Source organism: Poromitra crassiceps (assembly GCF_964638095.1).
Source record: "Poromitra crassiceps genome assembly, chromosome: 1".
NCBI classification, from domain to species: domain Eukaryota; kingdom Metazoa; phylum Chordata; class Actinopteri; order Beryciformes; family Melamphaidae; genus Poromitra; species Poromitra crassiceps.
Window position 1 is genome coordinate 95035645 of NC_139623.1, and position 14106 is coordinate 95049750.

Genomic DNA, 14106 nt, shown 5'->3' on the forward strand with positions numbered 1-14106 from the left:
CTGTTACATCACCACACGGCCATCTTGGTAGGAAAATAACAGGTGATTGTAATCAATTAACAGGTGATTACAATCAAGTGACACACACAGCCAATGAGCTGTGTGTATTATAGCGCCATATTGGTAGGAATATGCTTGCGACATCGTTTGCGTTTCCGAATTTGCCCTGTCTCTCTTATCGCCGTAATGCATTATGGGTAGTCAGTAGGGATGTTCATTTTGAAAAATTTCCAAAATCGATAATCAGTGAAAATTAACAATCAATTATCGATCATATTAATACTTTGAAAATTTTCATTTTTTTTTTACAAAATGAATGCCTATGGCAGAAAATACGAAAGACAACGTGTTCTCCTCAATGAACTCTTTATTTCAATGTGTCTCCTCTCCAACACTGCTGTCCCCGGCGCATGCTGGTGTGAATTTCCCATGTTTAAAACAGTTTTGTTGGCACAAAGGCCCGTGCCCAGCCAGAAAACTAGAGACTATATGAAGCTCCACCTCACGTTAGTCGGCTGTGCAATGGAGTGGGGCGAGGAGGAACGAATTCCACCCAAACCTAGTCCATTTTTTTTTTTTTTTTTTTTTTTATAATTAAAAAATCGATCCAAATGCCACAGGATCGATTCCAATCCTTAACGATCAATTATCGATTTTCGATAATTGATGAACATCCCTAGTAGTCAGCTACTTTGGCTAATGCTAGCGGCTAACGTTACTTACTTTACATTGCAGTAAAACGCCACTGAATGACCAAATTGATTGAACTTTTAACCATTTCGTGTAACACTGTTTCCATACGGACCCCCAGCGTTGGTTAGTTGTTTATAACGTGACTATATTTATAACGTTTATAACGTACTCCGGTTTCTGGTCTGAATCCAATGGTCTGAATACAGAGAAGGCTTAAGGCTTTATCTAACGGTATAGATAACGTTAAATGGTCTGCCATGTTATGAACGTTAGATGTATGGTATCTATATAGTTACATGTGTCTACTAACATTATTAAAATATCATAAAGTAACGCTATTTTCTGATAATTTGCTTAACTATTACTTGCTACCTGATGCCTTGTGGCACATTGCTGCCTCTACCAGTCGGAAGTATTACTGTTCTTATTATCCGATGTTTGTCATTAATTTTCCTCGAAATGGGGCTATAATTTAGAAAATGGAGCACGTGAGAGCATGAAAAAGACTTGAAATTGTTTTTTCAGACCATAAACTCATTTGAAAAGTTAAGACATAGAATGAGAGAGAAGTTGGCTCGTTTCCCATAGAGTTGAATGGATGTTCCTGGGGAGTGCTACACAAACTGCGCCCCCCACTGGCCATTTGAAAGAATGCAATTTCCGCATTGGCTTCAAAAAGAGGGAGGCTGAATTGAGCACTGGTTGTACCACATTTTGGGCATTTTTGAGAGCAAAAAAAAAAAGCAGGTTGGAACCCATAGAGGGCACTTATGCGGCTGAAAATGATACAAATGGTACAATGGTAACAGTTTGGTCTCAAATGTGGAAATTTTGACCAGAATTCTTCACACACCACCCCAAAAGTCATATATATATTGGTTAAAAGCTGGGAAAAAAATGTTTTGGGGGTTAGTTACACTTTAAAGTTTAAAACGGAAAAACGAAAACAGGGGAAAAAAAACACAAAATATTTTTTTCCCATTTCGTTTTTTCCATGTAAAACCATTGAAAATAGTTAACCTACGGTACGCGTACCGTAGGTGGTACTGGCGCCCCCTGCTGGTGGTACTTGGAAGGCTCTGTGGATTTTTTTTTTTTTTTTTTTTGTGCAAAATCCATGGTGGTCATTAGTACCGTAGTAGTTTTCAAACATGTGAAAGTGAAATAATAATAATAATTATTAATATTATTGGCAGTGTTTCTCAAGGTAGGTGGTACTTGCGCGCGAGAGAGAGGGACTACAGCTGCTATTTTGCTCAGTGTTCTAATTTGGTGTGTGTGTGAGAGAGAGAGAGAGACACTGTACAGTTGATATGTTGTTCAAAATGTTCCAATTTGCTGTGTGTGTGTGAGAGAGAGAGAGACACACACACACTGTACAGTTGATATTTATTGTTTGTTTACAATAAATACTGTTATTTGGAATAAATTTGCCTCCTGCATGAACTGTGCATAGCTGAATAGACTGTATTTTAACGTCGGTCATATGGTGGTACTTGGAGAGCCAACTACTTTCTCAGGTGGTACTTGGTGTAAAAAGGTTGGGAACCACTGGGTTAGTGAGTAACCTGGTCTATTCATTTTATTTTTATTTATTTATTTTTAATACGGAATGTTGGTGAAATGATCTGTCTTAAGAACATTTTAAAACATACAGAAATACCCATTGTAATAGGTGAGTACATCAATAAACTATGTGTCATATATTTATTTAGGCAGAAATTAAATGTTTGTAGGATCAAGGCTTTTCTGGTCTACCCCCCCTCCCCCGTTTTCAGTCTTAAAAGGTTGAAAACTGCCGTGCTTAATATTATTTGGCCCGTGACTCATATTTTTCTGTATGCGGCCCACAACCAAAAAAGTTTGGCCACCCCTGGTTAGAGCATCGATGCCTTCACCATCCTGGGGAACGGTGGGACATGCCCTCGCCATCCTGGGAAAACACACACTTATGATGTCATCAGTGATGTTATCAGTGATGTCACTTGAGCAATTGTGCATTGTGACATCACTGATGTCATCAGTGCCCAGAGATGGGGACTTGGACTGGAGACTCGGACGTGAGTCGCACTTAAGTCACACAGTGACTTGAGACTTGTCCTCAAAGACTTGGACTTGCATTGACAGGTCTTAAAATTGTTGGGACTTGTGAACAATCTTTATTTTTGCGTGTATTAACATTAAGGAAAGGTCTATTAATAATAATGTCAACTAATCAATGCTGATGCTGTATGCTAATAGATAGAGTGTGGATAATACTGTAGCCTACATGCTTTGAATCCCTTAGTTTTAGCTATGCAGTGTTCTACGCAGACTGGATGGCATGCAGCAGATGATAGAACGCTTGTCCATAAGAGACTTGAGACTTGACTTGGACTTGTGACCAAAGACTTGGACTATATAGCTAAAATACTTGAGACTTGACTTGGACTCTAGCTCAAAGACTTGAGACTTGAGTTGGACTTGCATCGCTGTCAGTGCCCGGCCACGACCCATTGCTGCGCAGCAGCTATATATATATATATATATATATATATATATATATATATATATATATATATATATATATATAATTTTTATATACAGTATATAGATATATATAATTTTTTTGATTATTTTTGGGGCATTTTCGCCTACCAGGTGAGCCACAAACAATCAGTTTGTAAGAGTGAATGTCACTTTCAAAATAGTGGCTATCTGTTTGGAATTTAACTCTGCTGTCCCGTACAAGAGAGAACTAGTTGTCTATAAAACCCAATTCTGGTTGTTAAGATTTTCCAATGTCGGGAGATGACCATGGCCAACCCCATTAAAGTTAAATTCTCAATATGAGCTGAAGCTGCCTGAGTTTATAGAGATGCAGGTTTGTTACCGGTTGCATTGCGTGAACGCGTGGGTACAGCCTTTCCCCAAGGGCTTGTCTGTGTGCAGGCAGGGGGTCAGGCTCATCGCTGGGGTTCCCCTCTGATGCAGGCCTGAATGGCCGGGTGTCGATGGACAGCTGCCTCCTCGAGTCCCTGTCACGCAGAGACATACACAGTTGGGTTAGCAACAGTCTCAATCAAGTAAGGTTGTGTGTCCACTTAGCTTCTTTTTCTCAGCTCCGGCGCACTTTCCTTGTTAAAAGCAATGAGTAGCGTCGGCAAGATGCAGAAAAGGCGGCCGCTCCATACAAACACTGCAGACAGTGATTTTTTTATCGGAGCGGAGCGCTTTCAAAAGCTACGAAATGTTAAACTTTTCATAAAAGCGCTGGGCGATTGAGAAATAGGACATTGTAGGCTAATTATTGAATTTACGTTACTGTAACAGCGATCATAAAGGCAGTATGGATTATACCGGACATGTATTGTAAATATCTGCCATCTGGTAAGCCTTGCTTGTTCTACAACACTATTGTTAGTACTGCTAGAAGTGCTAACATTAACCAGGTGGTTAGTGCGGCTGGTAAACTGGTAAGCTCGTAGCAGGTGATATTATCATCCGCTTCTCACAAAACCAGGCAGCGCCTTTTCCACACCAAAAAGACGCTGACAGACGCTATGTCGACACATAGCCTAATGAGACGGGGGAAGACTTTTTAAAATTGTATTTTTAAGGGGTAACATTTTAAACTTGACTTCACCTGTCTCTGTCTCTCCGAGAGCCAGCACGAAGCCCTCCACTTCTCCTCTCTCTTTCCCGGTCTCTGTTCCTAAGACGCTGCATTAGATCTACGCACACGCACACGCACACACACACACACACGGGCACGCACAAACAAACAGAATCACAGTCACATATTTGAGCAAGTGTATCTGTGAATGTTTGTTGACATATCTGCATTTCACCAAAGTGGTAGCTGTATTCAGTAACACAAAATATGCCATCGCATATATCAATGAAATCAAGTTCCATGATATAGTTTCTATGTATCGTACTTATCATACTTGAGTTGTAATCGTGATGACACGTACTGCTGGCCTGCATGCCCTTGCTGACACTCTGAACGCAGTCCAGATTGGGAAGCTTATCGTTGGAGAGGAGGGCCAAGGCTATGGCGGTGTAGAAGCTGCGCGCCACGCCGCTACCCTCGCCTGGCTCATCTTTGAAGGTGACCTTGACGCGGTGCACGGCCATGGGTGTGGTGGTGCAGCGCCGGCCGAAATGTGTGTTCAGCTGCCGCATGGTCTGCTGGATAAGCTGGTCGCGGTCGCGGTCCACCTCCAGCGCTAGGTCACGGGACTGCAGGTTCCTCAGCTTCTCCATTTCCCGGCGGAACTTGGACTCCTTGACCTCAAAGCCGCCCAGCTCTGTGAGGATCTGGGACAACAAAAGAAAAATCTTTTAGTCTGACAATCCTCAGCAACCTCTTTTCTAGCAACACCCTGCTTCACATTCATACCGTTACACACATTCACAGCTGGGTGCTGACCAGAGTACAAATGCATTTTTCTACCCTGACTAGCTCCACTGGAGCAGCTGCGGGTTTGGGGTGGCGGCAGGGCGGTGAGAGACCTGTCAATGCAATTCACAAGTCACCGCTTCTCTAACCTCCTGGCTCCCTCTGGACAATTAAAAAACATTTGTAGTGACTTGTATCTACTAGGGCTGCTGTGATTTGCGATCAAATCGTAAATTGACGATTGAAGGGAGTGATCGCCAATTGGCTTTTCTACAGCGATATTTAAGGCGATTTTAACTAATTCTCTATCATAAGACGTTATAAAAAAATCTCTAGAAGCTGCGCCCTTCTGTACACTTAAGATATGTTTCAGGCAGAGCTGTGTTTTAATCAGCGCGAGTGAAGGGTGAAAGCCGTGCTTAACGTTACAGCACTTGAGTTACAAAAATAATCTCTAGAAGCTGCGCCCTACTGTACACGAGTTGTTTCTGGTAGAGCGCCGTTAAAATCAGCACGAGTGAGGGGGAAAGCATCTGCTCTCTCGTCTCCCTCTCCAGTTTCCTTGCAGCACTGTCAAGTCAGCCAGATTGTAAAAGTATGTCTTCCACCGCGGCCTTTCACGTTAACCTTAATATACATTTTTAGTAATGCTTTTAGACTAGTTTCACTCCATATGTAATCGTAACACATCACAACCAGTATTGTTGATGTGTAAGCTATTTTATGGAGGTTGCTCATAGTTAAGGCTATGAGTTATTTGTTTATTTTGCACTGCATGCTTTTATTTTTAAGGCTAAAAACGGAAGTGGTTGTGCTATTTGCCATGCTCTGGGTGACGCAAGGTTAGCAGCAGCCGTGCATAACATGGCGATCTCGTTCCAACTTTACTCCAGCCTCCGTGTTGTGCTACTTTGTATGATGAAGAGTCAGACTGCAACAGTGCAACAGTTACTTGACCTTACAGCCGGCCGGTGTTAAATCATGCAAAATGAACATGGAAAGTAGAAAAAAAGTCATGGAGTTCAGCGTTAAGAGCGAGTGGAGGGAGGCGGCTTCAGAACGCATGGGGTCGGTCTCGAGTCTTTTCTCATATAAATGCATAATCTACACTTATTATTCTTCTACAGGCTGCATTTAATAATATATTATGATCGATTGTTTTTTCCCCTCGAAATTATTAATGCCATTAAATAGGAATAGGTCTCTTTATCAAAAATAATAATAATTAAAATGATGGCTAATTAATAGATTATGGCGATCTGATTGTCTATCGCCAATCTCTAATGGCCATGATTAAGCGATATGAAAATAGGGACGATTGAGCAGCCCTAGTATCTACTCCATTTTTTTAAGATGTACAGTACATGAATGTTGAGATATTAACGTACAGATCCAGGCTCGGCTCCCACATCCTCCATGAAGACACGACCGAAGAGTTCTAGTGACAGACGCCAGCGGCCAAGCAGCATGTCGTGTGAGATCACCATCCCCATGAAACTACAGTGGGGTCTAGACAGAAAGAGGACAGTTCAAGACACAGCTCTTTCTGATACTTCCATTGGCATTTTTATCAACACGTTACAGAAATAGCTTATTTAGCTTTTTAGACTAAAATCAGGGAGACCAACATACTGAATGCCTGTGTTAAAAGAAAAGTGTTTCATGTGTAATATTTTGAAGAACTCATTCCAGGATCAGTAATAGATGTTACAGTTTGAGAATTGTTAGGATTTATATCTGTGCTGTGAATGGCATTTTCTAGTGGGTGGACTAAGCCCAGATGACATTTCATTGTATTTCAACTTTTTCATCGTCCACCACAGGTAAGTGATTGTAAAGCACAGACTGGTGGTCCAACACAGGTATGTGATTGTAAAGCACAGACTGGTGGTCCAACACAGGTATGTGATTGTAAAGCACAGACTGGTGGTCCAACACAGGTATGTGATTGTAAAGCACAGACTGGTGGTCCAACACAGGTAAGTGATTGTAAAGCACAGACTGGTGGTCCAACACAGGTATGTGATTGTAAAGCACAGACTGGTGGTCCAACACAGGTATGTGATTGTAAAGCACAGACTGCTGGTCGGTACCTGAATGATGGCAGAGGAGGTCCTTCACTCTCGGTTAGGCCGATCTCGGCGAGCAAGCTGCTCTTCAGCTGGGCAGCGAGGTCGTGTGGTGAGGGGCCTGGCTTTGAAACTTCCATCTCCTGCTCCACCAGGGACTGGTCCTCAGTGCTCCGCTGGCCAGTCTCCATGCTCATCACATTCTTCAGGTTGGCCGAGTAAGACATCTTTGTGGGCAGGATCTGTTTTAGTGGGATTCAGGGCATTTTCTTTAGTAATGTGAACAGGTGCATTTGTTGAAATGATGACAGTTTGATGATGAAAGAATGGAAATATGGAAATGGACCAGAAGACTGGCTGTGTTCCAATATCCACACTTGCATGACTCTGCGTATGAAAAAACACCATCCTGATTAACTCTCCAAAGCATCCATTATTTCTTCACATCCTTTTGTCTTCAGCTCACAAAACATGTGGGAGGGTCAAGGTAAGAGGGGGGTGGGACCACAGACCCTTTCCAATGCTCTTTGAGAAGAGATGAGGAATATATATATATATATATATATATATATATATTAGGGGTGTCACGATACACTCAGTTCACGATACGATACACGATATTGGGTTCACGATAACGATACGATATTTTAACAATATTTTTTTGCGATCGATTTGTAAGATGAAGGGGCATCCTCCACGCTAATTTGAATAATTTCACCATTTTCATCCTCCGTGTCTGCAATGAAAAGGAGAGCGAGCATGCAATCAGATGCAGATCAGTGCCACCATGTTCAGCTTCTTTTTCTCGCGATATGAGATTTAATCTCAACGATACATATTGTCGCGCTTTGATATCGCAATATATCGTGGGACGATATATTGTGACATCCCTAATATATATATATATATATATATATATATATATATATATATATATATATATATATAAATGTATTGGTTAGTTAACATTTATTGGTGCAAGCTATTTTTTTTAAATCTAATTATGCTTTTAAAAAGTGATGGGGACCAAATCGGCCATTTCAAAAAGCGATGGGGCCATGTCCCTAGTAGTCTCGGCTCCCAGACGTTTGGTGAGCTGCGCCACCAAACGTCTGGGAATTTCACTGTCAGAAACTGTCTCTTCGAGCCCGGCGAGAACCGCCGGCAGCAGACACGCCTACATTTATTATTAGAATTTTATTTGGTAGCGGCAATGCCATTTATCATAGTCCTAACACAGAGCATGAAGCTGATATGCTCCAAACAAAATTTATAGCTGTGGTTTATTTTACAATATTTTTTCCTACCCGGAAGTGGTCCGCTTGCTACTGTGAGTCATCAGCAGGCTCTGTAAAGTTAGCCTCGGGAGTCGGGTTTATCGCTGGGGGAAAGACCTCTAGCCGCCGGGGCCGAATGAAACACGTCCTATTAACAGGTTATGTTTGTTTCTGAGTGATTAATATGTTTATCCGCAAATGCGACAATGTTTTGCGAGACACCGGTTCTGCATGAGAACTGCCCCCAGAAAGCAGGCCCGCCCACAGCACTCATGATTGGTTCTCCGATGCAAGGCTTCCAACAGCGCCACCTAACGTTATGCAAAGATTTAAATAGTAATATTCTCAGTCTTACAGGAGTGAAACGGATTAAGACTGAGGGCTGAGTCTATGTCCCTAGAGACCCCAGCATAAATGACACCTACAGTATGTCACTATAAAAGGTTTATCAATATGACGCATCACTGTTGACATGTTTGTTTTGCTCTGTACTCCCTGTTTATACTAATTTATTATTTTTATTTTTCCGAGAATATCTTTATTGTTCGATATGATGACAGGAAACCTTGAATCTTGGATAGCTTTTACAGATTCCTTAAGAATGTTTGTCATTTCATTGTCAAAAAATGAGCAAGCTGTGTTAGTTTTCTGTGGATATTAGAACACAGCTGCCAGTGTGTTTGTCCAGTGAAGAGAGGTGGTATACCTGAGAGGAGGAGGGTAGAGAGGAGCCCATGTTTACCTCCAGGCAGTTCCTGTCCATGCTCGCCTCGGCCAGGCCTTTGGTTGCCATGTAAGAGGAGGAGTACAAGCCCTGAGAGGGACGACCAAACAGATCCTCCTTCCTGGCATTAGGCTGCAAGAGAAAGGGCAAAATAAAACTTGTGAGGCTACAGAGGCTCTTTGGCAATGGGATAATATCATACCGCCAATTACGTCCATCTCGTCTACAAACATGTTTTAAAAGTTTGAATTAGGTGTCAGAAAACTTTTAAAAAAAATGAAAAATCTAATTCTATGATTTCAGTTCATATTTTTAAGGCTAGGGCAAAAATCTCTGACATCTCAAACATCTTATTAGGACACCAACTTCAGTATTTAATTAGTTCAAGAAATGTTGTGTACTTCCACCCTGAACAGGTGTTTAGCAGCAGAGTCTGACCTGCAGGAGGTGGGGCTGGTCTGCTAGAGGAATAGCTTCAGCCAAGGGAACCTCAAAGGGGTTGGGTGGGATGCAGCCCAGAAAGGTCATGGAGTCAGAGCGGCGGAAGAAGGGGTGGTTTTGACCTGTTTCAGCAGGAACTGGCTCCTCATCCTTTTCCTGCAGAGTGGAACCTGAGGCAAGACAGAGAAAGGGCAACTGTTAGTATAAGAATTGTCAAAATCATCAACAGACAGAGGAAAAGCAGATAATCAATATGTTATGAAAAGGGAGTTAACAAGTTGCGTCTGTCTTTGCCTATTCTGACCTGCACCTTTGCGAGCTGCCATCTTATTTTTGTATCATTTCAGTCTATTTGCCCTTCTTCTGTGACTGCCTTCAGATGCCTCAACACCTAATGGTTCTTTGAATATCATCATTCATATACCGATTAATTTAAACCTTAACATCACTAGCAAAACATCAGAGGCCTATACCACGAAGCAAGATTAGTGGCTTAGCGAGGTAACTCCAGGTTTGCCGTGCTACGACGCTAGTTAACTTCTTACCGAGATAGATCACCATAGCAACTTATGCTCTACGGCTAACATGCTCTGGCGCAGGTTAAGTTCAGAGGATAAGATCAAAAACCCATGAAAGACCCATCTTCTTACCAATCAGCTCTCTGGAAACAGCGAGTCGCCATTCATATAGGATCCCCATATGAAGAATAGATTGCATTCAAATGAAAAAAAAACATATGGCTCGAATTAAATGAGGACTGAAGCCTTGCACTTGTTGCAGGCTACATAATTAAATTAAGCCCTACTTACCACTTTGGAATATGTTTTTATATTTATTCATTTTTGTGCTCCCAAGTAGGCTAGATATGTTTGACCCCGCCGATTGATTGCAGCTGAACGGTGAGTGGAGAAATATCACTAAACCGGCGTAAAAAGGTTACATAAACGTCTCCAAAGTGCACGGTGCCATGTGCGCAACGGAGCTGAGGCTGACGTTGGGTTGGACATGGTCATACATGCCAGAATAGCCTACTACATCTAAGCAATTTAATATGGGATCGCCTGCACACAGATTATTCATATCTAAGCTACTCCTGCATTTTGCAACTGTGTTGCTTTTATTATGTGATTGAACTTCATATTATTTCCAGCATAATCCTTGTATGTAATATGGAGATATGCGACTCTGCTGCCAATATATGTGACCACAAAATAAGCTATTTTTATCAATGAAATGTATGCCCGCACCGTGTCGATTCAGTTCAGCAGCCTTTTTTATTTTTTTTATATACGGTATATATTTTTTTTTTATCCCATTTTTATCCCCCATTAGTGCCAATCTTTTTATTTATTTATCCTGGTTGCTGCTCCACCCTCTGCCAATCTGGGGAGGGCCAAAACTGGCTCCATGCTTCCTCCGAGACATGGGCTGTTAGCCAGCCGCTTATTTTCACCTGACAGGGGAAGACAACAAGCTATCACTTCACCTCGGTAAAACTGAATCAATTCTGTTTGGTTCAAATGCCAAACTCAAAAAATCCCCCGGTTTCAACATCGTAGTCGGCAACATCTCTGTTGAAAACAAAGAGGAAGTAACTTATCTCGGATGCATCCTGGATAATAAAATATCCGGTGAGAGTATGGCTTCAAAAACCATCTTTCAAGTAAACCAAAAAACGAAATTTCTGGCTAGACTTTCCTCTTTTCTAGACAATAGTACACTACTAATACTGGCGGGCGCTCTTAGCCAATGCCACTTAGATTTCTGAGACATACTGTAGATGCCAAAATAAACTAGCAAGGCTGCTACTCTCTCTCCACCCCAGGACTCACCTTCTCCTGGAACACTTCTCCAGCCTCAAGTGGCTCAGAGTGGAGGAGAGAGTTAAACAGATAAAGTTGTGCTTGGTCCACAAAATCATGCACAATGCGGTCCCTAAATACCTCCAAAAATACTTCACCAAGGTCAGTGATGTTCACAGCTACTCCACCAGAGGAAGCTCCCACAACATTGTCCCCGTCAAATTCAAAAGCTGCATGGTTAAAAACTCCTTTCTATACTCAGCAGCTCTGCTGTGGAACGGCCTACCTGATAGCCTGAAGCTGACAAACTCCTTGAGCACTTTTAAGTTCACCCTAAAAAACTGGCTTATGGCCAATTGCACATCAGGGTAAATAAAAATGTATTCTTAATTTATTTTAGACATTCTGATTGTTTTAAGTTCTTTAATTACGTGTTATTTTTAGGATTGGTTCTTTTATTTAATTTTATATTGCTTTGATAAATCTGTTTTTAGTTTTTCAGTAGGTAAAAATTTTCATAAAGGACGGTATGTATTTTTATGTATAAATGTCTGTTTTTATGTTGTTTGAACTGTATGTCTGAGACCAAGGACCACAATGAAAACAAGTCCTCAGACTTTATTGTGTTTTTATCCTTGATGTTGATGGCTGCATGTATTTTATGTCCCATGTATTCATCCAAACATTGAATAAAATCAATCAATCAATCAATCAAGCTTCACCGGTAGGACATAGCACGTGGGAGGATCACGCTATTCCAATGAGTTCCCCTCCCTCCGAACAGGCGCCCCTACCGACCAGAGGAGACACTACATCAGCAACCAGGATATTGCATGTTTTGGTGTGGGGTTCCTATATGAAGGAAACTCCCAGGGGGCATGGGGAGAACATGCAAACTCCACAGAGAAGGGCCCTTTTGATGACCCCACCCAGGCGCTGGGCACTCGAGGACATGCGGACGGGCACGCATTCCTTCAGCGCTCACAGCGTCCCAGGTGGGAATCGAACCCAGGACCTTCTAGCTGTGAGGCGACAGCGCTTACCACTGCACCACCATGCCCCCCCCTTATATATTTTTTTATTGATAGCCTATTATAGGAATTATTCCATTAGTGCGATCAAACACATCATGAGATCATTATTATTCATTGAGCCTAAATGGTCTAAATACGCCTATGGATTTTGGAAATTTAGACAGATAGATTCCACATTACTTCCACTCACAAAAAAGACATGCAGGATTTATTGGGTTTATTGAGAGGGTGAATTGAGCTGCTGTAGGATCATACGTGGAGGCAGAAACCGCTCTTCAAAAAAATGACTGATGTGAATAAAAGCGGCAAATTTAGACAGCAACAGACTAATAATATCCAACGCGGATTTTGATTCTGACATACTGTAAAGCTTCACTTTGATTTGCGCTTTGAATGAATGAGGAAATAGGCGTGTCTGGCATTGTAAAAGCTGGAGCAGGCCATATTGCATTGTGATTGGCTAGTTGTTAAAAACCACGCCTCTTTCATGGGCACGAGCTCCTGTGCACGAGCATTTTCATGTTCACGGGCTCTCAGCTGGATTAGAAAAACCTGGATCCACTTACCGAGTTGAAAACCAGAGTCGTGGTACGCTTACCTAGATTGCAATGATCTGGTTAAGCCAAACCAGATCAAGGGACAGATCCTGGATCTGCTTATCCTACATTCGTGGTATGGGCCTCAGGTGAACAAACCTGACTCTCACTGGAAAAAAAACAAAAAAAAAAACAATAAAAACTATCTGACTTACTCTGATTAGTATCCTCGTCATTCTCATGTTCAGAATCCTCATTGTCCAAACCCAGTTCCAAAATCTCACGATTCCTGCAAGAAGTTTAAATGGATTAAAAAAGCTGTTTACAATATGGGCTAAATCTGATGGTTCTTAGTTTTGATCAGTCAGTCACAAGAGTGTCTCAAGCAATGGCTAACCAAATGCCCTAGCAACCATCAAACTCACACTATATGGACCATGCCAGTAGTCATATTAACTTGTTGCTTTAGCATTACAGATAGAGCTGCTCAATTATGGCAAGAAATCATAATCATGATTATTTTGACTGATATTGAGATCACAACTATTTAATGTGATTACTAGGGGTGTCACGATACACTCAGTTCACGATACGATACGTATCACGATACTGGGTTCACGATAACGATACGATACGATACGATTTTAACAATATTTTTTTAAACTTGAATAATGACAATATATGACTGGAAAAGTAGTATTTTATTTGAAATGCACAAATACAAAACATGCTGTTGTGGGAAATTGTTATTACAATAACAACTAGAAAAAACATGAGATTGGAGATAAGGCTTATCTTGAAATAGAATGAGTTACACCGTCACTTAGATTTACTTTGAACTAAAAGGTTTCTCAGCAGTATAAATTCTCATTATGCATCTTCAGTTTTTCTTCAAACTCAAACAACAAGACTTTTCTTAATCTATTTTTTATGCATCTTCAGTTTTTCCTGTCAAGTAAACAGTTTTGCCAGAAACTCAATTGAATGGTTTCTCTCCTGTATAACTTCTCATGTGTCTCTTCAGAGACTTGTTCAACTGAACTACTTTCCACACATTGAACTTCAACAAACAAAGACGTTTCTTAGTCTATTTAAAAAAAAAAAAAAAAAAAAAAAAAAAAAATCTTTTTTTTTTTTTTGCGATAT

At 41.2% G+C, this 14106-nt stretch overlaps 1 protein-coding gene across 3 annotated transcripts in view; it reads right to left on the minus strand.

Moving 5' to 3' along the window:
* Nucleotides 1-14106, minus strand: part of ubr5 (ubiquitin protein ligase E3 component n-recognin 5) — an 86968-nt gene that overhangs the window by 11871 nt on the left and 60991 nt on the right. For 2 of the 3 annotated variants that reach the window (XM_083636975.1, XM_083636973.1), the window contains exons 42-49: nt 13176-13249; nt 9586-9758; nt 9130-9279; nt 7171-7388; nt 6466-6586; nt 4614-4995; nt 4319-4406; nt 3566-3710 (exon numbers count right to left, since the gene is read on the minus strand). In XM_083636975.1, coding sequence (XP_083493101.1) covers nt 3566-3710; nt 4319-4406; nt 4614-4995; nt 6466-6586; nt 7171-7388; nt 9130-9279; nt 9586-9758; nt 13176-13249 — 1351 coding nt within the window. The remainder of the gene's footprint in view (nt 1-3565; nt 3711-4318; nt 4407-4613; nt 4996-6465; nt 6587-7170; nt 7389-9129; nt 9280-9585; nt 9759-13175; nt 13250-14106) is intronic. The other variant, XM_083636974.1, reaches the window with a different exon arrangement.